This window comes from Polypterus senegalus, chromosome 14 (assembly GCF_016835505.1).
Source record: "Polypterus senegalus isolate Bchr_013 chromosome 14, ASM1683550v1, whole genome shotgun sequence".
NCBI classification, from domain to species: domain Eukaryota; kingdom Metazoa; phylum Chordata; class Cladistia; order Polypteriformes; family Polypteridae; genus Polypterus; species Polypterus senegalus.
In genome coordinates this window covers 27,975,494-28,002,574 of record NC_053167.1, presented here as the reverse complement: position 1 = coordinate 28,002,574, position 27,081 = coordinate 27,975,494, and the positions used below count along the sequence as shown (strand labels likewise).

The 27,081-nt window shown below is 39.7% G+C and overlaps 1 protein-coding gene across 1 annotated transcript in view; it reads right to left on the bottom strand.

The window, feature by feature from the left end:
- The window catches only part of phactr3a (phosphatase and actin regulator 3a), a 223,565-nt gene that overhangs the window by 64,595 nt on the left and 131,889 nt on the right, over positions 1-27,081 (bottom strand). Inside the window, exons 4-8 of the mRNA XM_039735042.1 lie at positions 26,444-26,608; positions 16,606-16,854; positions 11,422-11,659; positions 5,841-6,070; positions 2,629-2,782 (exon numbers count right to left, since the gene is read on the bottom strand). Of these exons, the coding sequence (XP_039590976.1) occupies positions 2,629-2,782; positions 5,841-6,070; positions 11,422-11,659; positions 16,606-16,854; positions 26,444-26,608 (1,036 nt within the window). The remainder of the gene's footprint in view (positions 1-2,628; positions 2,783-5,840; positions 6,071-11,421; positions 11,660-16,605; positions 16,855-26,443; positions 26,609-27,081) is intronic.

Below are 27,081 nucleotides of genomic sequence, written 5' to 3'. Positions count from 1 at the left end.
AAATAACTACTCCTGGGTCATGACACATTTTTATGTCTTCTGATGTTTTCATTTTTTTCCCTTTACCTAGCAAATTTGAAAATGCAGCCGCATGTTGTGTCAACACTTTTGTTCAGAATTTCCTGCTCAGTTCAGGTGAAGTATAATGCTGGAAGCTAAAACCAAAGAGCTGTGCTGTTTAGCCTGGCATGCTTTGAGATTTAGAACACTTTCTGTTTTTCAGCACAAATTTTTCCAGGGAGAACACTTTTAAATATTTGTTCAGATAACGAAGCTAGAAGTCTTGAGGTAAAGTAATCATACTCAGGAGTATGGAGACGTGTCGCATGTTGGTAAGCACATTTAAGTAAGAAAAAAGCCAGAATTAGAGTAAACTGTCCTAATTCAGGGTATTCATAAGAAATTTAATGATTTACTTCATGAGGCCGAAGTACATAATAAACAAGAAGAGTAGTGTCAAATATTTGAAATGCTTAAAGTCTAAATTTTTTTGATTGTAACTGATAAGTGTCATTTGTCACTCTCTGATAGAGGTCTCAGTAAAAGATCAAAACTTTAAAATAATGTACAATTTGTAACCATTGACTATAAAATTGCATAAAATGATGAGCACACGCTTATGTTTGAAATTCTTAACCTTCTGGAGTGGTTTTTAGAGGGCAGAGACCACTAAAGGAGTCAAATATCAAACCTATTATCATCGTCATGATCGGTAACCTTGAAATGTTATAAAACGATACTCCACAGGCCTATATTGCCAATCCAAATTATTCTGAAGTAACTTTGACCCCTTGTATCCTCCTGGGGTCCATCGATGTGTTATGCACATCTTTAAGTCGTTCTTGTCATTTCTACTGAAGACACCTATTAGTTTACTCATAAGAGTGTAATTTCCTGCAAAAAATGTCCAAAAATGGGTTGAAAATGAAGGTCCAGAGGGCCAAAAATAGGAAGGAACCGCAAAGTTGAGTTAAACAGTGTAAATTACGTAAAGGGGGTTTTCTTGTACCGGTCAGCAAGGAAGCGCCAGCCGCAAAAATAAGCAACTGAAGTGATTTCAAAACATTCCCAAGTTATTCTGCAATATACCATGTGAGCCCAATGAGCCTTTATCCATACATTTAAAGATCCTTGCTTTGCCTTTACAGTACAGTATCACAGAGGAATGTCCCAGCAGAACGGGGTGTAAAGCAGAAACAAACTATGGATGGAATGTCAGTTCACCGTAAGGCATATTAATGCTTGCACACAGTCATTCATATTGGGACAAGTTAGGGTAACCAAATAGCATTTATGTTTTTGGGATATCGGTACACCCAAACCCTCCCCAAGCAGACACAGAGAAAATGTAAAGAAGCTACGCTCTGAAGCTGGGAGACAGCAGCACACCACCATGTCATGCTTTAAAACACAGGTCAGAAAGCTAAGTTGAGGAGATAGTATGGCCACTAGGGGGTGTCACAGAGCCCTAAAACTCCAGGCACAAGTACTCCAACTCAAGTCCCAGGTTCAAATAAACATGATTCCACTTAGACTGCTGCCTTTTGAACTTAACCTGGTGACCAATCACTGCCTCCATGTCAGGTGGAACAACCCCAAAAAGGGGACCAACCTCCCAATAGAACCATATAACTATGAAAACATATAAACATATAACTACATATAACCATATAACTAATAGAACTATGGAACCAAAGAGGGCAGCTCTACAAAATCACAATGCTACCCTATGGGTATCCAAATGGGGGTTCACCAGGAGCAACGCTGCTTACCAGTGTATGGTGAAGCGACATGAGGCCAGGGTACAACCACCCAGTACCCTTCACTCGCCTTAGTCTCCCAAATGGGAAAGGGAACACTAACAATCCCATTTGGGATGCTCCCATAGTGTCCATCCATTATACTTTCCTCCCATCTAGATAAGGAACTTCCATCAATCCACACCAGGATACAAGTCCGGCTGCATCTTCCAGTCACCTGGTTGAGACTATCCCTGTATCAGCCTCTTGTCCAGGTACTAGAATGGGGTCCACCCCCTTCAGGTTGTCAACCCATCCATCATAATGGCAATCAGCTTTTTTCTTGTAGAAACCCATGACTGTAGCTTGCACATTCAATAAAGTGCATTGAGTTAATAATGTCTGAAGCTTTAAGGATATAGATTTAAAAGCAGACAGGGCATACAGCAAAACATAACACTTCAACACAGTCGCCAATGAATTGGCTCTGAAGAATCAAGGGCAGAAGCTCACTATTATTAAAGGTGAAGTTTCCCAAGTAATTTAGAAGACGTTTCGTGTCACCAACCAGCCATGGCATTAAGCTTGTGCATTTCTCAGCATTCACCTCATAAAACAACACATATAAAACACTTCAAAAATAACTATTAAGAAAAATGTACCCACCCAACAAGGTTTAGCACTTTTGTATTAATACATAGCCTCAGCACCAATGCATTTAGAGTCCTCTAAAGCCCATAAAGTGGAAACTGTTTGAATAATGTCATACCACATGATAACTACTAAAAATTAAAGAAGAACTGAATTTAAATTATCGGGATGTCTTCCTAAATCCCAGAGCCTTTACCTGCCCAATAAAACAAAACAAAGAAGAGATGATGTCACTTACTTTGACAGTTTCATCTCGATCTGTTGACGAATCTCTTGTCGCTCCTCATCACTACGGACTGGAAAGATATTACGGTCCTCCAGCTCTTGCTTGCTAGGCCGGTTCCGCAATTTTACAGCAAGCAACTCCTTACGCATCTTTCGGGGTAATGTTCCTAAATAACAGAGGGGACAATAGCTTTCTGAGTGTTCAATGAACCAAAACACATATAGTAAGATACTAAAATACATGACCGCAAGGCATTAGGACAGCAAAAACATCCACTGGATATGGACTGTGTACCAAAAAAGTCCCATTATATTAATGGAGAGTGAGTGTCTGTCAGTTCATCAGTCACTTAGGAGCATAAAGTGCACAATGCACTTTAAAAGTGAGGATATATGTGAAGTGCGCCCGCTGTGAAATGATGACCAGTCAAAGGCCAGGAGAGGCTTCTGCCCCAGCTAATCCGAATCATTTAAATCAGGTATGAAAATAGATTCATGAATATTATAGACGAAAGCAGCAATAATACATGCACTTCAGAAGAGGTCATCTACTTGCAGCTAAGAATGTTCTGGCCCAGCCAATACTTGGACGGGAGATCATATAGGAACAGCTTAGGCTGCTGCTGAAATTGGTGTTGGCAAGGCCATCAGGGGCACTCACCCTGTGGTCTGAATGTGGATCCTAATGCCGCAGTGCACTGATGAGGACATTGTGCTGTGAAAATGGAGCCATCCTTAGGATGAGATGTAAAACTGAAGTCCTGGGGTCCATCGATGTGTTATGCACATCTTTAAGTTGTTTTTGTAATTTCTACTGAAGACACCTATTAGTTTACTCATAATGGTGTAATTTCCTGCAAACAATGTTCAAAAATGGGCTGAAAATGAAGGTCCAGAGGGCCAAAAATAGGAAGGAACCGCAAAGTCGAATTAAACAGTGTAAATTACATAAAGGGGGTTTTCTTGTACCGGTCAGCAAGGAAGCGCCAGCTGCAAAAATAAGCAACTGAAGTGATTTCAAAACATTCCTAAGTTATTCTGCAATATACTGTGTGAGCCCACTGAACCTTTATCCATACATTTACACATCCTTGCTTTGCCTTTGCAGTACAGTATCACAGAGGAATGTCCCAGCAGAACGGGGTGTAAAGCAGAAACAAACTATGGATGTAATGTCAGTTCATCGTAAGGCATATTAATGCTTGCACACAGTCATTCATATTGGGATAAGTTTGGGACATTGAGCTGGGAAAATGGAGCCATCAGAATGAGATGTAAAACTGAAGTCATGACTCTCTGTGGTCAGTAAAAATGCCTGGGCATCCTTCATAAATAGTAGGGTGTATCTCAATGTCTAACCTAAATTGCCCACCATGGCCTGGTCATTCTGGACCCCTAATCATCCCCTGCCCCTTAATGGCTAACTATATCTCACCCCTTCACTATCTAAAAGCTAATGTGTGGTGAGCGTACTGTTGCAAAATGGCGGTCATCACATTATCCGGGTGGATGCTGCACATTAGTAGTGGCTGAAGTGGCTTCCCACTGACTGCATAAAGCAATTTGAGTAATGAGAAAAGCGCAATATAAATGTAAAGAATTATTATTGTTATTATTATTACTAAAGAAATAAATATGAGCTCTGTAAACATCTAATAATGTTATAATCCTGTTAAAACACCCACAAACATACAAAACATCTTGCAGTATATTGTCTGACAAAATGGCAAGTACACAATAGCTAGCATTCATAAGGTTTCTAATAGCATGCATTGACATGTGCAGGAATGACAGTTCCGCAAAAAGGAAAATTTGTTTAGTGTTCAACAGTTCATCAAAAATAAATGCCCTTTGACGTACTTGCCCTTTATAAACGAGGGCTGAAAGCAAAGTAAATCAATCGACTGGTTAGCCATGTGTTTTGGGTCAGTTTCTCAGGTGCTCTACCCTGCAGGATGCTCTTGCCAAAAATGGTGCCTCCTTCTGGGAAGACTGAGCTTTAATTGAGAGTGAACCGTAAGGGGCGGAGTCATTTGCCCTCACTGGGTGGTTTCTTAGCACAGTGGAGACAGAATGAGATGTTAGCGATAGCATTCCCTCTCATAATTTTTTGTGGTTTCATTTTGCAATCTATTTATTTGTTTAGGATTTTGTTAACCACTCAGTTCATCTCTGCTATTGGGATTCTGTCCTTTTAATGGTCCTAAAATATATATGCTGCGGGGGGGCTGGATCCTATCCCAGCAAGCTTAGGGTGCAAGTCAGGAACAATCTCCTGGACAGGGCGCTAATCCATTGCAGGGAACACACTCACACTCACTAGGGCCACTTTAGCCTCACCAGTCCACTTACCCATCATTTCTTTGGACAATGGGGTAAAACCCACACAGACATAAGGAGAACCTGTAAACTCCACTCAGGGAGGACCTGGGACTTGAACCCTGGTCTCCTTACTGTGATGCTGAACTGCGCCACCCAAGAAGGGAAATTATTTCATTAAATAAAAAATTACCCTGACTAAAAACAACTTCCTAATCTCTTCATAGGAAAAGAAAACATTTAAAGTACAAGCAAAATAATTTAATCCCACACTACTGAATAGAACATGGGAGTCAAGCTTCAGTAAAGGCAATATTGATCATTGTACCAGATGTTACATATCCAAGCTTAGCTTAAATAAAAATTATGATAAAAAAATATCAGATTAGAACATCAAGACACTACATTGTTTTGAATCATTCCAACAAAACAGCACACCATCCTTAAGACGTGCTAATGTTCTCTCACATGGAGACATTCTGTACGAAATTGGCATAATGAAGCATTTCCATAATGTATGAATCAGCTTCACAAGACAGCAGACAATTTCAATGAGCCATCATAGTACTTGTGCTAAGTGTTAAAATATTATGCTCTCATCAAGTGAAGATTTAAGCATTTCTTAGAAAAGTAAATAATAAAAATGAGATGATTACTGACACACTGGCATCCAATTTGTAACATATGATAGCTTACTGAAGGTTCCATTTTTTTATCTGAACAAAACACAGAGATAAACAGACATGGCAACAAATGAAAAAAAAGCGTGACACACGTTGTGTGACTCTCACACTGTTGCAAAATATCTAGACTATGTTCGAAGCACCAAATTGAGTTTTGTCTTTGGACTGATCTGAGGTTCCATGTTCCTTACCTCCCTTTATGTGTTTTAAGCCTAAAACTCACCTGAGATAACAGACTCGTTCCAGCTATCCTGATCGTGCGGTAGTCCAGAGGCATCTGTCCAACACTCTTCAACTCTCACATTTTCTTTGTTTTCATCTGAGGCTTTTATTGAACTGACTTTACTCTCAGAGTCTCCGGTGGCCCCAACAGGAACGTCTGCACTTGAGGTTCGTGAGAGACGACCTTCATTTCTTCTTTTTGGTGAGCCTCTAACCTCTTTTCCATGAAAACTGCAGGAAACAAATGAATATGCTACAGATTTGGTATGTCACAATTTAGATTAGTCTAAGGAAAGTAAATAGCTGAAAATAAAATTATAAATCCAGCAAACAATGTTTTACTCCAGGGAGAAGAGCGGCATATTAGAGGCACTTAAGGCAGCACATAAGGGGCAAATGGGCGATGGAGGATCTGTTACAACACCATGCATTACATATGTACTCCAATTTTGAACTAATAACATATCTCCAACTTGAACCTTTCCCCTTATTTACTAAGATTGTGGATGTAATCATAAGACAAAGATTAAGACAAGGCCAGACACACATTTGTTGCGCATAAACCCTCCATCCATCCATCCATCCAATGACCTAAGCGAATATTGGTCATGTGAAAACAATGTAAAGCATACCCAGGCTTCTTCGTGTCAGTGTAAATTGTTCCCACAACAGAAGATTCAGGAAAATAAATTCTCAAAGGCCGAGCTTGAAATCTTTATTTAAAAAATGCTAAAAATGCAAGGGCTGGCAGAGCAGCATCAGGTTAAATTAAAACAAAAGCTTCACAAACAAACAAACTATATGATTTATTTTTTATTCATTAATTTTGAATATTTCATTTTTTCATTACAGGGTTGAAGTGGGCCAATTCCTACCACAGTGGATACAATGCAAGAACTGGACTGGGAACTGAACCCTGGTATCTAGTGCTGTGAAGCAACAGTGAAAACTACTAATTTATTACCTAGTCATCCATTTCTAAAGCAATGCAACTGAATTTGCCATTGTGGGAGCTAGAGCATACCTCAGCGACATTAATAATAAGGGCATCCAGCCTTAAAAATTGAGGTTCCAATATGCTCTTCATAATATAAACACCATCTGAAACATTATATTATGGAGAACGGGCAGGTTACCCTGGTCTTCATACATTTATATTCCTCCAGTTGCTTATTTAGATGCTACTTCTTTTACAAATGGAACCTGTGATTTGTTCTTATTTTTAATCTGCAGCATTGATAACATTTACGCAGTATATATTTCACTTTCCCTGAGAAATTCAACAAATAATTCCACAAACCAGAGTGTATTAATAGCCCCCAATCGTCTTTGATTAAAGCAACTCCTCCCTGAAAACCATTCACCGTGTGAGAGGTGCCATCTTACTGGTTAGCTGATGGCAACTGTGTTTCTGCCACTACAGTACTTATTAAATGTGTCTAATCAATAGAAAAAGAAATAGCTCTATATCTGAAAATAAAATAAAGGGAAATGTGTTAGAAAAATGTAATTTTTGGTCAAAATATCAAGGTACAGCTGAGGACGTGAGGGTGTCCATTTGGGTAGCCTAGGGTTAGCGTTGTTGCCTTATACAGATGATGTTCTTCTCTTTGTTTTATCTGAGTAACCCACAAAAGCGACTGAGCAATTCGCTGCTGAATTTATGAAGTGGTAGTGGTGAGGATTAGCACCTCCAAGTCTGAGGTCATAGTTCTCTCTCGGGAGAAAAAAAAGGATTGTTCTCTCCAGCTGAGAGGAAAACAGCTGCCCTGGCTGAGGAGTTCAAGTATCTCAGGATCTTGTTCACGAGTGATGGACAAAGTGGAGGTGAAATCGATGAGTAGATTGGAGCTGTATCAGCTGTTCGGTGGAGCTGTGTCTGAGCACAAAACTCTCACTTTATGAACTGATCTACACCCCTGTCCTCACCTGTGGTCATGAGCGGTTGGTAATGACCTAAAGAATGACATCATGAATACATGTCAGTCTGCACAGAGATTTGTGAAAGCTTCAGAGTAGAGTCCCTGCTCCTCAGGATTACAAGGGGTAAATTGAACTGGTTTAGGAATGTAGCAAGGATGCCCCCTGGATGACTCCACTAGAGCTTCTTTAGGCATGTCCTGTGCTGGAGGAATTATATATCTTCTCTGGCTTGGGAATTCCTGGGAATTCTCCAAGAAGACCTTGAATCTGTAGCAGGAGACAGGGATGTCTGTGCTGACCTGCTTGGCCTGCTGCCACCGTGACCCTCACCAGGAAGAGTGGTTATTAAGATGAGATGAGATTGGATAAGATGAGCATTAAAAAGTAACATCAAGTGTCTTTTAGAATCTTACACAGAACTGAACTTATTATTATTCCAATTTGTGTGATTGCAGACCAAGAGCTGAGGTAAGACTTCTAATTAGACACTTACTTAACAGCAGGGATTAACTTCAAATATAGAAATCAAACAAAAATTCAAAAAAGGCCTTTTTTTGTAAGTATGACAAATTCTAATGCAGCAATGGGAAAATGGACTTGTGGTTAAAAATGAAGCAAAGCAATAATTAAAAGTAATGTTTTTGTTTGTCAACACTGAACAAATATGCAATTTACTTTATGATACCCTAAATTAGTTGACGTGTTTAACACACCCTGGGAGTAAAACAATTCACACAAGAATGAATAACTCAACAAAACTTACAGGAGTACAGAGTTTTTGTGTTTCACTCCAAGTATATGGTAATTTGTGCCATTGGCAGATACATCTTCATCTCATTTTCTCCATGGACAAGAGCACAGCACAGTTTATTCTGATCCACGGTTGCCAAATTATACAAAAATTAAGAGTTAAATACTCATGTTAAAAATTAGTAGATATTCAAATACATTCAAATAAACTGTAGGTTAAAAGCTCTAAATGCCACTGTAAGTATGTTTATAGGTAATGTGAGTAGGTACCATGAAGAAAGGACAGACATGCAGGATAAAGGAAGGATTCATATCTGGTCAGGAAGCCATAACATTAAGGATCGGGCTTACTGGGAATATGTCATTCGCCCACATGACAGGTGGCAGTGTAACTCATGGCTGAATCTGATTAAAACACCCACAGAGTGGCGTGGGATTTGGAGTTCAGAGATGCAGTCCTGTAGGGTCTTTGTGGACTTCCAGAGGGCACAGCCGAAGGAGGAATGCCATGGTTTCCACATAACTTGGAAATGCTCTGGATGACTTAGGCAGGAGACTGGAAGCAGGTCCTGGGTCGACTTTAAAAGAAAGCCTGCTGCCTCATTTTAATTGAGTCAGTCTCTTGGAGGTGGAAGTAGACAATTTGTATTTGTATATGGTGGCTGGTGTTCTTGTAAAGAAGGTGTCACAGTTGAATAAAAAACATTTATTTGAACTGGAATTGTGTTTGGGTGAGATTGTGTCTGTGGTTTGGGGCTCAGTGGCACCCCCTTGTGGTTACAGTGCCTTTATATGCTTCATTATTAATAACAGTTTTGTCTTGTGGTGTATTTGCAAAGGAAGCAGTGCTTATGAGTTGTGCACAGCATGTACCTTCACTTGGAAAACACGACTCGTCACAACAACAGGATTTTCTGTGCATGGAAAGTGAGGTGATCGAACGTGAAAAGTGAAACCGGGACACTTCACATGTCTGTAATGCATCTATGAATCCCATACAAGATTGTTTGCAATTACTTAAACATATTAAACTCACACCATTACTTTATTCCCATCACACTTTGCTCCTTACTCCAGTCCCCTTTTCTGCTATGTGCCTTTCTGGTCCTTAGGTGCAGAATACATCAAGTCAGCAATCATCTATATTTTATAAAAGCTGAGGCATGTGGAGTTTGTTGTTTTTTCACAAATGGAGTTACTGAATGTGCTAAATATTGCATTGCAACAATCTTTAACTATTTTGTCCTCATTATATTTTTATTTGATAGTTTCATTAACATCAACTTAAAAATTCTGATACTAAGTAAAAAAATAATTCACAGCAAAATGTGAAAACAAATTAGAAGAAGCATAAGTTATGCTTAAAAAAAGGCAGATGATTTCTGACAAATACACACAATGATTTAACTACGCAGGGAGAAGCGAGTAACTTTCATAAACTCTTTCATCTCCATTACAGTTGCTGTTGGCTTCTTCATGACCTTTTTGATTTTTTGACCAATGTGAATTTGTTTTGATATGGAGGAGCTGAATCCAAAATGACATTCACTTTGTCAGCTTTGATTACCTTCATTACTTAATTCCAGTTACATTTAAGAAGAGGATGCACATTGAGGATTGCCAGCGAGATCCTGGGTTTGGATTCTACTGTAATTCACACTAATAAGTAAAAAACAGCAAGGAAAAATAAGCATACACCTCTTTTACAATGAAATTTGGCCTGTAAATCTAGTCCTAAATGACTGCCATTGTTATGTTTGGGATTATGGCATGTTTGCCTCTGCTGAATAGCTCATTTTTAAAAGTATCAATTTTCTATTTATTTCTAACCTTTTGTCTACAATAACTTTGAAGCCTACAGTACTGAGAGGTTTAAAATTGTTAGCACTAAGATACTGAAAGCCTCCAACAGCTGTTATACATTCTTATATTTAGCTAGATTAAAAATGCAGTGGAATATTATGACTGCTGTAGCCATGTGCATAACTCAGATTGTACTTAGTAATAAAACTGTCATTATAGGAATAAATATCTTAACATTAAGTCCAACTTATACATATATTAAAACCACCCAGAGCACACAGAAGCTTCTGTTGACATCATTATTCTCACGCTATAGCAATATGCCAGTCCACCCTGTAATGACAGGTTTTCGTCATCCACGTAACACGGCACACTGGGAGTGGCACTGTGGATTCCACTCATCATTGTGCCAACTGATAATTCAGCAGTTTGCCAGTCCAACCCCATATTGACCAGCTGTTGTTGTCCATGTTAACACTGCATTCTGGGAGTGGTACTGTGGCATCCACTCACAACTGTGATTGTGACAGCTAAATTTATGGCAACACTGCAAACAAGTAACCCCAAGAGAGAACCTGCCTAGACAAACACAACGCCAGTGATGTGTAAAGTTTTATTTCTTAATGGATCTTGATATAAGCACTTGTACTTTCGTTTTGTTACAAAACTGCAGTACAACAGTTCACTTGTGTGCCCAACAGCTCCAGAGTTTGAATTTCTACCTGGTTACTATAAGCAAGTGTTCATATTCTCTCAATGTCTGTGTTGGGTTTTCTCTAAGAATGTTCATATCCTCCTGGGCTAGGTAACTGCCCCCATCTGAGCAAGTGCACCCTTATTATAAACTGGCACAGTGAATAAGGCTGAAGTCTGGTGTGCACCTGATCCTTCCAAGACAAGCTCTGTTCACCAAATCAACTTACATGTGTTCAATAGTGAATGAAAGAAGGACATCTTGACACTGCTAAGCTACTTATTTGGCTTTACACTTTGTAACAATCAAAATCACATTTTAATCCATTCACTGCATTACAAGCAGCAACGTAAAACAGATGTGGCTAGATGCTGAGTTGTGTCGTGTTTAAGATAATGGAGTATCATCTCACCTGTCCTGCCGATGTTTTGTGGCCAGAGCACGATGCAGTTCCTCAATAACTCGACTGGGGGGCAGTGGGACATGGACTACACCAAGATGAGGGGATCCAGTAGGTGTGGAGTGCTGACCTCGAAGAGTGGCATTGTGTGACTCCAATAACTTGGTTGCAAAGTCTTGCTCTTTTGGAAGAACGGAATTCCTCGGTGCTGGAGGAGATGTGACCTTCACCACTGATTCAATCTGAGAGCCTAGGAAGAAACACAAGGAAATTTAACTGCCTTGACACCAAAAGTGTGGTAGTGCCAGTGTCATTTAAAAAGACTGCATAAACATTTAGAATTTTCCAGTATGGTGAAACAAAAGTTATGATTATGTAAGTTTTACATAAGCTGAGATACTGTTCCTATAGATGGAAATTCAATGACTGTTCCTAGTCTGACCAATTTAATCACCATGTGGACATTGGTACACTTTGGTTATACTGTAGATACTGTGAAACACCAGAGCTTCACCAGACTGGACTCCTTCTGTACTGTGTCTCTTCGGAGAATCCTTAGGTACTGCTGGTTTGACTTTGTGTTGAATGAGCGGTTGCTCACAGAGTCCCAAATCAGGTACGTTACCTGCAGTGTGACAGAGATTCAGTTATGACACTATGGCTATGTGGCACAATTCCATGAAGGTGGCCCAATTCACAGGATCCTTATTGCTGAGGACCTGAGTGGCTATACCAGGCCAAGGGGATGCCCACATAACACATGGCTGAAACAGATAGAGGGTCACTTCCAAGGAGTGAGACTGGACTGTGTGTCTGCCTCAGGGTGTTGCCAAATGGGATCCCAAGCTGTTTTGTTGTGTGGTGGGGGAGGCAGTGTGCTGTACCAGTGCATGCTCACAAACCTGACCTGAACTGACCACAGCTTTGTAACTTTCACTATTCTGCCTTAAGTTTCGTGAGTGGAAGTTGTGACAGGGTGCATTCTGGGGAATATAGTCAAAAACAATGCTTAGAAGAAAGAAAAAAAAACATTTTTTTTTTTTACTTTTCTTAACTGTGCATTGGCAGTATGTTGGCCCTATACAAATGCCTTACGACTCCAGGGTCACCGTATGTGTTACATTCCCAAAGATGTGCATGTTTTGTGACTTGGTGACTTTAAGCCTACTGCACTATTAGGTTTTTATTTACAAATACATACACTAGTCTCTGTTTTTGACATTTGTCCACACTACCCCGGTGTTTTTAATCCCTCCAAAACAGGACACTTTGGAAAACACTCTCCAGTGGCGTACATTACAGAAACCACCGTCTTGACTGCAATGTGGATGGGTGAAAACGTAGACTTTTGAAAACTGTTGTTCATGCTGATTATATAGCAAATCATTGACTGGTTTCTACTCATTACAGCGTGTCAATCCTTAATTGGTCTTACTTCACAGATGAAAACCAATATCCTCACGTAGTGCAGGTGATGGGTGTAACAGAATAAGATGTAGAGGACAGAAAGATATGGAAGAAGACGATCCGCTGTGGCAACCCCTAACGGGAGCAGCCGAAAGAAGAAGAAGAAGAAGTGGACACAGGGGAATAGCTTTCCACGGCACTTGCTATGTTATTTACCTGTGTGCATTTAAACTATGAACAAGTCATACTAGCACAAAAGACAAATAATTTACTGGTTGTGATAAATACTGTGGTGTTACAATACTTTCAAGGAGTTTTCTACATGCAAGGCCAGTGTAGTTAAATGTCTACATCATGTGCATTTTCAGTCATTTTAGTGCAAAATATTCGTAAGCAATGTGAAAACGGTAGTGTGGATGGAGATCATTTTTAAATGAAAACGTAGTGGTGTCGCTGTTACCTAAATCGGTCTGGTATGGCGTAAGCCTACCCAGCACAAATCAGGAGACCCTACTGGGGTTAGCCTCTGCTTTGCACTGTACGCTCCTTTAACTTGACATGGCACATCCATTCTTTAGTGATCTCATGAATGCCACAAAAGGAGCTGCAAAAGGTGAACAAACAACAGCCAACTTTTCCTGTACTCTCCTTGAGCCTTGGAAACTATGAAGCACATAACTTTTATTATTTCAGTAACACCTCTTTGAAAAATTGTTTTCCAGAAACATAACATAACTGGGTATTAATACAAGAAAATCTCCCTTCATTTTCAGCCATAGCAGATATCTTTAAAATCCTGAATGATTCTTTGAACCTTTTGAATTTTCCAGCATATGGTTAGAACTGTGCCAATCATGCTGCATTTATGCACAAGCATACTGAACGAATCCAGCTTAAACTATCTGCTTCATCAGTTATATTTAGTCTTTTTGTTTGTGACAGAAAAGGCTGATTTTTTTTCAGCCCACCACATATTTTCAGATGTACTTATGGAGTCCATTATACCCACATAAACATAGATCACGTATGGAACACAACTCTGTTTTTTAGATGATTTTTAAAAAGTATGAAGGATGGTTGATTTTTCTTGAAGGATGGAATGTGTGGGTACAAAGTGACACTGGAATGTACGTATTTTGCAAGGCCAGGCTGTACAGATATTCAGAATATTCATCAGGCGTAATAAGTGAATGAGTTTGGTCAACCTTGTTATGAAATGGAGTTACCCTGTAGGCAAGCGTTTTGTTTCTTTTATTCCTGGTCTGCCCTTTCATCAATCACACTGTGTGCTGCTGCCATCAGGAACACGACCTTCACTTGCCTGTTGCCATCACGACAGCAGAGAGTGACATTGGCTTGAATCTCTCTAGTGGAAACACTTTTTAGGGGCTTTAATAGGGATGTCCAAGAGATCGTGCAATCAAACAGGAGTGAAAACATTATAATAATAATAATAATCATAATAATACATTTTATTTCTGAAGAAATAAAACAAGCACCTGTGTCACTACCACCTCTGGATATTTCTGTATATCAGTTCTGCAGTTTTTAATCTTGCTGCATAAATAACCTTCATCTAGAAATGGACATGAAATGTGCGTACATTCAAAAGGGATATCAATTAACTCCACCAGGAGAATTCCACAATTTTAACAGTAAATGTTTGCTTATTTGTTTCAGTTTTTGCTTACTTAAACAGGCCAACTTGGACATAACTGGCTATAAGGCAAAAGCAAAGCAACTGTTGATTAAATGTTAACCAGAAAATCCTTGCCAGCCTCAAATAAGCTATTTATAAACTGCAATTTGTCTATGTTTTATATTCCAGATGTCAGATCAAACCATCATACTCATATTCAAGGGCATTCTTGGCGTGAAAGTTCTGGTGGGGCCACACGGACCTGGGAGAACAACGCTTGCCAGAAAGCCGCACAGAATGGGCAAGAATCCAAGTGTGTGAACGATCCTTCAAGCCCCAAATGCTAGCATATAGCAAAGGTCTGCGGGAACACAGCATGTCTGGAGGGCCTGCCTCAGCCTTCCGAAAACAAACTAGCAGAGCCAGACACTGACAATTTCATATAACTGAAGACGAAATATTTTTCTAGATTAGAAATTGCAATGAGCCTATCATGGAAAATGGCAAATAAATCCAGTCTAATGACTTATTTAAGCGAACTATAAAGATTTTAACAAGATGTGAAATTATGGAGGGGAGTTTACTATTCATTTAATTACTGCACAACAGTGCCACCCAGAGGGAAGTGCCCCACTTGTTCATAATGCCAAGATGTCCCTGTTCTGCTGTTCTACCGAGGAGCACCAAGCAACAGTGAACAACCCCTTTTACTAGCCGCAGTATCTCACAGCCTCTGTGTTTTTTGATATGGCACAGTAGCTGGTGCTGCTACCTTGTCTTCATGTTCTTGGCCCTGTCTGTGCGGACGTGGCGTGCTTGTCACATTGACTGTGTGGGTTTTGCTCCCACATTTTGCAGGAACACATGTATTGTGAACAGGTGACGCTGAACTGGCCATGTATCGATAATTGTGGATGTGTGCATGAAGGTGCCCTGAGAGGGAATGTCACCCCAGTAAAACCTGGACCTTGCTGTGGCATCCAAAGCTGTGGGAAAGGTCACCAGCCCCATTGACAATGAACAGCTGTGATGATGACTGAAAAGATGCGCACTCTGTTACAGGACATGTTGTATTATGCAGTAAATACAATCAATAATTTAAACATCACTGTGATTTATGCTTACACTGGTCATGGAAACATCTATAGATTTTTGTTATATTTATTATTTTACGAATAGATTTAGCTTCCATTTACACACATATAGAACATATTTTAGCAAAGAATGAGCTGCATTACACGGTCTCTTTTAAAATGTTAAACATTTAGAAATAAATTGGAAAACAAGTTTTGAGCAGAATACCAAAAGGAACTTGCCAGAACATAGAAGGCAATGAGAAAGGTAAAGAGTGTGAAGGAGGGACATATATGGAGCTGTGCCACTTATTGGACTAATGCTGTATATAAACAAGATGATAAAAGGAAGAGGATGCTGCATGCGTTCCACGCTGTCCACATCAATTAACATCAGAATATTGTCAGCTTTTCTTCAAGCTAAGACTCCTGGGCCCACCCTGAGCCTCAGATAAGAAACTTGCTTGATTTCTTCTGTAGATGAGACTCTAGTTTGATGATTTTCATTTAAATTTTGCTAACGTTTGTGTGCTTTGGCCTGTTTTGGGGTGTTTCAGAGCATTTTCAGGCTAGCATTAGGCTTGAAATTAAAGGACCTCATTCTCCCAGAGTGCATGTGCTCCCTTGCAAACTACTTGTGCTGTACACTAGACAAACTGATCGGGTGCAACGCACATTACGTTTAATTTAAATGCAGAAATTTAATTGCTTGGCTCTGCTGGTAACATCCTGGTGACTGAGCCACTTTGAACACCAAATCTAATAAGCTCCTGGAAATGAGACTGAATTAAAAACAAAATTCACTTTACTGCTGAATGATTTTCCCCAGCTTGTGTTTTGAGTTGATTACACTCGCCTTTCTGCAGTGCTCACTCCTCAAGGCGCTTTATTTAAGTTCAGTACAAAGTAAGCACTGGCTGCTTTAGAGTCCTACTTAAAAAATCATAAAGACTCAATGGCAGAGAATTAATGTGCAACCTTTGATTTTTACAACTGACTGATACCATATCTTCTTATCTACATGACCCAGCTCCTGAAAATTCTTATTTTAAAGTTTCATCTCTCGAAACAACTTACCTTCAATGCTAACTAGTTTGTTCAGCAGCTTTGCAGACAAGCCTGTCGTGTGCGTAGGGCTTGAATCTTCTGGGGTGCTGCCTTCGTCGTCTTCTTCCTCTTCCCTCTTTTCTGTGTCATTATTGTCCTTATCTTCAGCACATTTCTCATTCTCAGACGAATCCTCAGGAGCAGGTGGAAGTGCTGGCAGCTCCTCACAATTAGGGCTTATTGCCTCCATGGCTTCACTGTCCTCTTCATTGTCACTCGCTGTAAAACCCACACATAAAAAAAGGTGGCAACAAATTAATGAGCACACAAGCAAGTCTGACTGGCACACCCTTGACAGCAGAGTGTGAGCTTCTATATTTTTAACTTGAGGTTGTGTTAACTAGGTGGTATAAGCAATCAGAACTGCAATGATAACATCTCATTTTAATTTCTAATTAAAACTAAAACTGGAAACACCTACATAAGGTGTGGAATTGCACTATGCTTTAATTTATTTGCTGGCTTTACACAATGAAAAAAAAAATAGAAATTATAACACATACATGTTGAAAATAATTTTTAACAGAATACACATCATTTTGGCTTTCCACAAGTGGATAGCGTGGGTTGGAGATTGTGATGTTAAAAAAATTGAACTCTGAATGAGAAACAGCGCTTCAAAACAGTTATTTGTCATTTGCTGCCCCCTAACGGTCATTTCAAATACCGCATTTTTTTGACTTTACAGTTAAACAAGGTAAATCGTGAAAGATAATACTTTTTATCACCGTTATCATCATCAGACAATTAAATGTCATAGAATTTAGTTGTTATTATTAATATACTTTATTAAAAATTAATCATTATTATTGATGGATAAATGGTTATTATTGAGACAAGCTATGGCAGGTTGAAATCTATGTAATCAACATAGACCTTAGTACATTCAGCAATAGTGCACTATCTATTGGAATATATTTTGTAATACATCCATCCATCCATTATCCAACCCACTATATCCCAACTACAGGGTCACGGGGGTCTGCTGGAGCCAATCCCAGCCAACACAGTGTAGCGGGGCCACATAGTTAGTGTTCAAATGTCAGTTCTGAGTGTGTCTCGTTTCATTGTCCCATTGGCTGTGTGTATGTGTATCAGTTAATGCCGTCCCCGTAAAGGAGGACGGATGATGGGAGGAGACCACAGTCGCAAATCTGGAAAACACCTGTGTCAAATCAACCAATTACTGCCGTCACCGACTATTTAGAGGAAGGAGAGAGAAGAAAGGGGAGAACCGTGTTTTGTGTCAATCACTTCAACTTGCTTGCTGTCTCATCACATTGCGCTTTGTTCCAGTTTGTTTTTCATTAATCCGGACTGTCTTCCAACCTGCATCAGCTGAGACCCCGGGGTCGATTCATCATCCACCATACGCCGAGGAATCACGGTGAGGTTGCTCCAAAACGCCGGGAAAATCAAACACCACAATTGCCGCTAGTTCAGTCATCCGTATTCAGGACATTTTTACTTTCGGACTCAAGTTCACAACCATTCCGTTTATTAGTCATTTTGTTGCTTGTGTGGTGTGTGTTATATGTTACAGGGACAAGGGAGGGGTTTAGTATGTATATTTTGGTGCTGTCTTGAGGTTGCTGGGGTGGAGGAATATTTATATTTGCATTTGTTTTGTGGCATGTCTTGTTTCATTCAATACATTTACTCCGTTTAATTTTACATTCTGTTTTTTGTGTACTTGCATTTATACCGTCGATTGTGGGGAAAAGTTTAATTGTGTAGAAGTACGGCTTGATAGTTAGATTCTCAGTAAGTTATCCAGGCCACAGGTCTTGGAGGTGTAGCTGCCGGCTGGGTAAAGGGGTCGGCCGTTACAACAGGGCGCAAGGCAGGAAACAAACCCCGGGCAGGGTACCAGCCCACTGCAGGGCGCACACACATTCACACACACACACACACGGGAAATTTAGAATCACCAATTCACCTAACCTGCATGTCTTTGGACTGTGGGAGGAAACTGGAGTGCCCGGAGGAAACTCACACAGACACGGGGAGAACATGCAAACTCCACTCAGGGAAGACCCGGGAAGCAAACCCGGGTCTCCTAACTGCGAGGCAGCAGCGCTACCCACTGCGCCACCATGCCACCCTTTGTAATACATTTTGTAATAAAGTGCATTGCATTTGCTATTTTAACAGATGGTTCATCACAAACATTAGCACAGCTTTTGCGAATCCAATACCAAATGACATCTAACAGATGCATTGCAGCACAGGATGGACGCACAGACAGACAGACACTTGTACTTTTACTAAGGTGGATATTTTAATTCTCTTTGTTAAAGCCCATAATTAAATAGGCTAGATTAGTAACATCTTAAATATAATAAACATCTATGCTTTTTATTTTAATTATAATAAGAAATAAACAAATCCTTCAGCTCAGGAGATACTCCTCATGTTTTCACAGTTCTGTTGATGTCATGTACACAAATATTTAAAATGTTATTTCAAATGTGAAAGTAATTGTACTTTGTGTTTACCATCATGCAGAAATAAAGATGTTCTATGTCTTATTTTGTCGACCAGGGCAGGTGCCTTGTAAGGGCAGACCCGTATCTAAGGCTGTGTCCACACTACTTCATTTTTGTTTAAAAACACCAACATTGGCCTCCATTTTCATCTTTTGTCCAAACAATTATGACATTTTTAACCAGGAAAATGGAGACTTTTAAAAATGCAGAGGTGTATTCTTCTGAAAAGGACAGCTAAGCATTGCATTTGGGCAGATGAAAACTGGGACTTTTGAAAGTGCAGGCTCTAATCACGCTCTGAATCGTCTGAGATCATTACGGGGCCCGTCCCTGATTGGAGGATGCTTATTACACCGTCCATTTCCCTGATCTGTCACCCTGCACAGAAGAGAGCTGTATTCCAACAGAATGGACATAGGAGAGTTGCTTTCTGTAACACTTGTGTTGCATCTAAATTGCGTCTTGTATGGATTGAAAGCTGCAAACATGCACAAATAGCTAATTATTTAACAGTCACTGCAGTTTTGCGATAATCCCGTGGCTGGTGGTTTTACTTCCTTAACCTGCAATGACTTCAACAAATGATGGGTGAAACAATTCACGTGAAATTGCTTTTGCAGCAAAAAAAAAATGTGAAACAAGCTGTATTCATTTGCTGTGAAATTCGTGCCATTGACACAAGAACAAAGATGTTCAGTCCTGTCTGGCGGTGTTTACATATTTTAATTTCACGCCTGCCTGTCATTTAGTACTTAAATAATGATCTGTAGAGGTAAAAAAAAAACCAAAAATTGCTGGATTTATTTTCTGTCATGTCACTTGTGGACATCAGATGTGTTCTGGTGATACCACCTCTACTTTGCAGTTACGATAAAAATCCTTAAGATGCATCAGAGACTGGCATGAAACTCCATACTGTTTGGAGAGTTCACATCCTCAACGTGTTCTGAAGAAATCAGGAAACGGTAAACGGTGGTTGTTAGGTAATAATGTTGGGGAGGTGGATTCCCATGAAATGAGATTTTACTGAGGAGAAAACAATGTAATGTACATAATGGGGTGTTCTGATGTGTCTTTGTGCGGAAAATATGCAGCATGCCACATTTTCAAAAGATGCATTACAATCCTCTGCAGTAATGAGAACGAAAGACATAAATAGAGTTGACTTTATTGTTGTGCTACAGATAACATGAATTACACGGCTACACAAAACAACACAGACAAGTCATGGCCAAAATTATTGGCACCCCTGGAATTTTCCCAGAAAATGCACCATTTCTCCCAGAAAATTGTTGCAGTTACAAATGTTTTGGTATACACATGTTTATTTCCTTTATGTGCATTGGAACAACACAAAAAAACAGACAAAAAAAGGCAAATCTGACATCAATTTACACAAAACTCAAAAACCGGGCTGGACAAAATTATTGACACCATCAACTTAATATTTGGTTGTACGCCCTTTGGACAAAATAACTGAAATCAAGCGCTTCCTATAACCATCAACAAGTTTGTTACACCTCTCAACTGGAATTTCTGACCACTCTTCTTTTGCAAACTGCTGAAGGTCTCTGAGATTTGAAGGGCGCCTTCTCCCAACAGCAAATTTGAGATCTCTCCATAAGTGTTGTGATGGACGGCCGGGGATCCTGCCTGGATGGGATACCCTTTCCAGGAGAAGACCAGGGGAATGGGCATGCTATCAGGAGTACCTCCTCCGGGACATGAGAGGGCAGCACCCTGAGTGTACATTGGGCCCATGGAATTGGGGCTTGGAGGCTCAAGACAGTAGAGGTCTATGGCCACCGCCTGGACATGCAGCACTTTCGCCACACCCGGAAGTGCAGCCAGAAGAGGAGCGGGGTTCCGGTGCAGCACTTCTGCCACACCCAGAAGTGCTGCCGGATGTTAATCAAGGGACACCTGGAGCACTTCCGGGTGCTCTATAAAGGAGGCCGTCTCACTCCATTCCGGAGCCAAAGTCGGGAAGAGGAAGACAAAGCTTTGGGACGGAAGGAGTGGAGGAGAGCCGGGAAGAGAAGGACTGAGTACTGTTTGGAGCACTGTGTTGTGTGCAGGGTGCTGGAGTAAATAAACGTGTGTGTTTTGGACATACGGTGTCTGTCTGTCTGTACCCAGCGCCTGATCTTCTACAGTATTCAATTGGATTTAGGTCCAGACTCATTGCTGGCCACTTCAGAACTCTCCAGCGCTTTGTCTTCAACCATTTCTGGGTGCTTTAAGAAGTATGTTTGGGGTCATTGTCCTGCTGGAACACCCATGACCTCTGATGCAGAACCAGATTTCTGACACTGGGCCCTACATTGCACCCAAATATCTTTTGGTAGTCTTCAGATTTCATGATGCCTTGCACACAGTCAAGGCATCCAGTGCCAGAGGTAGCAAAACATCTTAGAACCTCCACCATGTCTTACTGTAGGTACTGTGTTCTTTTCTTAGTAAGCCGCATTAAGTTTTCTGTAAACAGTAGAATGTTGAGCTTTACCAAAAAGCTCTACCTTGGTCTTATCTGTCCACAAGACGTTCGCCCAAGTACAAGTACATTTTGGCAAACTCCAGTCTGGCTTTTTTCTGTTTCTGTGTTAGCAGTTAGGTCCTCCTGGCTTTCCTGCCATAGCGTTTCATTTCGTTCAGATGTTGACGGTTAGTTCGATCTGACATTGTCGCACCCTGAGTCTGCAGAACAGCTTGAATATGTTTTGAAGTTGATTGGGGCTGTTTATCCACCATTCGGACTATCCTTCGTTGCAGTCTTTTATCAATTTTTCTCTTCCGTCCACATCCAGAGAGATTAGCTACAGTGCCATGTGGTGTGAACTTGAAGATCTCTGGAGATGGACTTGTAGCCTTGAGATTGTTATTTTTTCACAATTTTTGTTCTCAAGTCCTCAGACAATTCTCTGCTCTTCTTTCTGTTCTCCATGCTTAGTGTGGCACACTCAGACACACAACACAAAGGTTGAGTCAACTTGTCTCCATTTTAAACTGGCTTCAGGTGTGATTGCTATATTGCCAGCACCTTTTTCTTGCCACAGGTGAGGTCAAACGAGCATCATATGCTTGAAATAAAAGATTTACCCACAATTTTGAAAAGGTGCTAATAATTTTGCCTGGCCCGTTTTTGGAGTTCTGTGACATAATGTCAGATTTGGCTTTTTTTCTTTGTTTTTTTTTGTTGTTCCAATGCACATAAAGGAAATAAACGTGTATACCAAAACATTTGTAATTGCAACAATTTTCTGGGAGAAATGGTGCATTTTCTGGGAAAATTCCAGTGGTGCCAATAATTTCGGCCATGTCTATAGATAGATAGATAGATGTGTCCCCAAGGGGAAATATTCCTTGTTTTCAATGCTGAAGGAACATTTAAAACCTCAAAAGACTCTTTTAAGTGAGTTTTGTGTTTTTTTTGTTTTATAATTAATAGTGGAAATTGAATTTTAGTTTCAGTTTCACAGTATTTTATGTGAATGCAACTGTGAATGAATGAACTGCCTGTTTCATTCATCATTGACTTCAATCAAATGTTTACTGCAGATGGTGATCAATCCTGCAACACACTGGCTAGGATGCATTTTGGCTTGTTCTACCTTACAGAGCAGCTTCAAAACAGTGATGCTGGTGAACATTCTTGCATGAACGTCCTTTTCATTGTTTCATCAGTGATGATAAGCTGTCCTGATCCCATTGAAGCAAAACTGGCCTAAACAATGATACTGCCACAAACGACAGTGATTAATGGGTAGGATGCGGGTCTTACTTTTAGAATGCAGTCTTTGATTTTTGATAAACATATTGTTTCTTATTTAAGCCAAAAAAGTTCAATTTTAGACTGATCTGTCTAAACACCATTCTTCTAGTAGTTTTCTGGCTCATCCAGGCTGTCTTTAACCAATTTTAAATGGGCTGCAATGTTCTTCTTGGAAAGTAGTTGCCTCCTTGCTATTCTCCCATGCACACTGTTCTTGTTCAGTGTTTGCCCGATGGTGTGTCATCATAAACGTGGACAGTGCAAGAGGGATAAGCAGATGCTTCCATGTTACCCTGGGTAGATCTTCAGAGTATGATATGCCTTGCTCTTGGAGTGAGTTTTCTTGGAAACCACTTCTGAGGAGTGTTACAAGGCGGCTGAACTTTCTCCATTTGTGTGCTCTCTGCCTGCCTGAAGATTGGTGAAGCCCAAAGTCTTTGTAAATTAGTTTGCAATGTCCACCAACTTGATAACAATTAACTCTTTTTCAGATAATTTCCCTTTCATCCAGGAATGGCATACATTCACAAACCTGTACGGTGAAGATCAGTTTTTGGTAGAGAAGAACCAGTTTTATGTTTTGCAGATGGTACACCGCCATTCCGACTCACGTATGATTGTCATCCCATTGGCTGACACGCCTGAGTTTAATTATTCTCTTAACTGAATCAATGATTCTAGAGGCTCTTGTACTTTTCCTGACAGAGATATTTAGTTTTAAATCATTTTTAATCAATGAATGAATCAAAATTTATAATATTTTATGGGTTTTTTTTTGTTTTATTGTATTCTGTTCATCTATTTTAATTATTTAAATGAAGACCTAATCACATTTTAGGTCAAATTTTTACATATTTTGGAAAAAGTGCAGAAAACTATGTGGAGTCTGCACGTTCTCTACTTTTATTGGCTTTCTCCACCTACTCTAATTTTTCACTCGTATCCCAAACACAGTTGATGGACTGCTGCTTCATCCAGGAGTGTTTCTGACCTCATGCTCGATCCTGTCAGGATAAGCTCTGGACCTTCTAACCCTAAACTGGGTAAAGCGTGTATGATGATGAAAGAATGAATCTGATTAAGTTGTCTTCCTGTAGATCTGCCATGGGAATCTAAGAATGGAATAAGGGAGTTCAGAAAAGGCGGAGAGATTGGAAAGTCAAAAGATCAATACATTGAGCTAACACGGGTAGAATTAGGGAGGGATTGCGTAAGGTATGATATTTGTTTCCTAATTTAACAATTAAAAAAGTTGTATTAACCTTGATTTTAAATGGGGACACGAAAGGAAGCTGAGGTCAAATAACATAATTAATCTGTAGTAGCAATATAAGCATATTAATAATAACAAATCATTTTAAACTGACTGTATTTTGAAATATTATTTTAATTGGAGTGATTTGTCACTGTTTTTACCAACCTGACAATCAAAACAATGATTTTTGAGACAGGATTTTGCACATGTCTTTTAAATTTGAAATATTTCTTTTACTCGTACAGATAAGAATCAAAAACATGTGGAAACTTTTCACAAGCAGAAAGATGTCTGTATTCTCTGGCTCTTTCAACATCAGAACACATTATGTTCCTTTTTAAACAACAGTCCAAGCATTTTGAAGTCTGTTAAAATTGTAAAAAGTATAAAAAAATGTAAAAAAAAGTGAAGCAGTTAAAAACAGGGACAGGCAGATTTACACTTGCGAAAATGTTGCAGATTAATGGGGTAAGAAAAAATACTGTTATAATAATAATGCTGAAAAACCCTGGACAATGTGAAACGTTAGAAAGGGGACACGTCGAGTCTTTCTTCTTCATTTCAGGATTAATTTTTATGTTTTCTTTTAACAAATACTGCAGTTGTTGCAAAGAGGTGGTAGGAGAGTTGCACACCACTCGTTTGTTTCATGTGTAGAACTGACAGTTTTGTTGTGGTGTTTGGTATGAATTTTCAACAGCATTTTCTCTGTTGACATTTATTGTTGCTATTTAACAGAAGGCCATTGTTAATAAAATGTCCTGTGTTTCCTAAGTATTCATTGTTTTTTATTTTCATATAAATAGAAGCTTGGTGAAGAAGGCAAAAGCGTACTATTGAGTTAACTTCAGATTAAGATTCTACCATGTTGAAAATGGAAAGAAAATTTGAATCGAAAATATAAAGTGAAATCGAAATATATTTTCACACCCTAAAACTACAATTGTTATCGAAAAATCATGCATTCTTTTTGCGTTGAGTAGAATTCCTGGATGACAACATCCTAGAAAAAGATACAAAATTTAAAATGTGTGGTTTCCGAGCTATCCGCTCAGTATGCTGAGATCTGTATACAGTGATAACCTCTGAAAAATACTATTTGTATTTGTCAAACAAATTGCTCCATGTTTGTCTTGTTTGAGGCTCCAGGCCTATTGTTTTGGTCCACTACTTATGCCAATTTCCATCAAAAATGGTTTGACATGTGCATAACAATCACTGCCATAGAAATGGTTTAATTTAACCGGGATTTTGCAATTTTTTTTTCTGTTTAGTCCTGGCACAAGGCCTATTCATTCACTATATTTTTGCACAAATTGTTATTGAGATACATCATTTAGTTAATTATATAAGTACACACACACACACAGGCCCAAAAAAGCATACACATGCATGCACACACCTAGATCTGTAAAGGGCAACAAGCACAGTGTGTTATGCGACCCTAGTACCGGTCTGTCTGTCTGTCTCTGCGGCTTGTTCACTTTAGTTGACCCAATGTGTTTAGTTTCAAACTAAACATTTTCAAAGCTGATCACATAATGCAATTCCCTGTTGTTTTTACTCTCCATATGGTTATGTTCATAATAAATATTATATAAGTTAATGCACTTGATTGTGAGGGAGAGTCAGTTACGGCACTTCGGCCATGTGGCGCGTTTCCTCGAGGGTGATCCGGCTCATAAGATCCTCATTGTGGGGGACCCAAGTGGCTGGACCAGGCCAAGGGGTCGCCCATGTAACACCTGGCTGTGGCAAATAGAGGGTCATTTCCGGAGGGTAGGACTGGACCGCATGTCTGCCTGGGTGGGTTGCCCACCGGGATCCCGAGTTGTTTATTTATGTAGTGGGTGTGACAACGCACTGTAACAGGGCATACTCCCCGACTTTACTTAACTTGCACTTGATTGTGCATTACTGTACAGTGCAATCGGTTGTACTGTATTGTACCCATTGAGTGATTTCCTGTGGTATCTCTAAAGTGAAATTTACCTGAAAGTGACCTTTCTATACTGATTTTTGAATACTGTGGTACCTCAAAACTCTAAAAAAGAATATCACGATTCTGTATATTTTAAAAGCTAACCCAAAACTTGAATAAAGTCTTTTGTGTACTCTGCATTTCATGATACCTACCCCATATTTATTTCTGTCAAGTGAGCAACAAATGTTAGCCTTGCTCTCCAGAAATGTGGACTAAGTGTGCTTAAAATCAGAGTGATAAAGTATGAAGAAGGTCTCACTCAAAAAGAGTGCACACACACCTTTGTGTTAAGGGCTGAGCTACCCTACCTGCACACTGCTGCTCATCCTCAGAGCACATGTCTTCCAAGGTGTTGAGATTGACAACAGTCTCATCGTCATCCTTCTCTTCTCCATCTGAAGAGTCCTGGGTGGAGAAGTCAGGATCAAAAAGGTTTATCCCAGATGCTAGAGCCAGTCTCTTCTCATCAGAGTCTGTAACAAGGAAAAAAAACAAACAAAAAGCTAGAGTCTTGTTTACTAATAAAATGTTGCCACTAGATGGCTCTTTGGCTCTAGATTACCTTATGACATTCGAGAGATTCAAATCTGCGATACAGTTTGAGGAGACCATTTTGAAAAGATTAGCCTTCTGTTACTAACTGGTGATATAAAACGGGACATTGCTCCATTTCATTAAGGGTCTTCAGCTTATTAATGGAACATGCAAGTCTTACATAAGTCATCCAATCAGCCAGACCATAGAAGTGAATAAAATAAGAGTGTTCTGCACTTCGCTTCTCAGTAGTCCTTGTGCTACCCATAAAGGATTTCAGTTCTGCTCTTCATATATCCCCGTGACTGCAGCTCCTAATTTCAACTGATTTTAGCAACTCGTTTTTTCAAGGGGTCTGTCAGAGGGGGACATTTTTTTTGTACACTAGGTGGTTCCATTTCGCTCTTAGGCA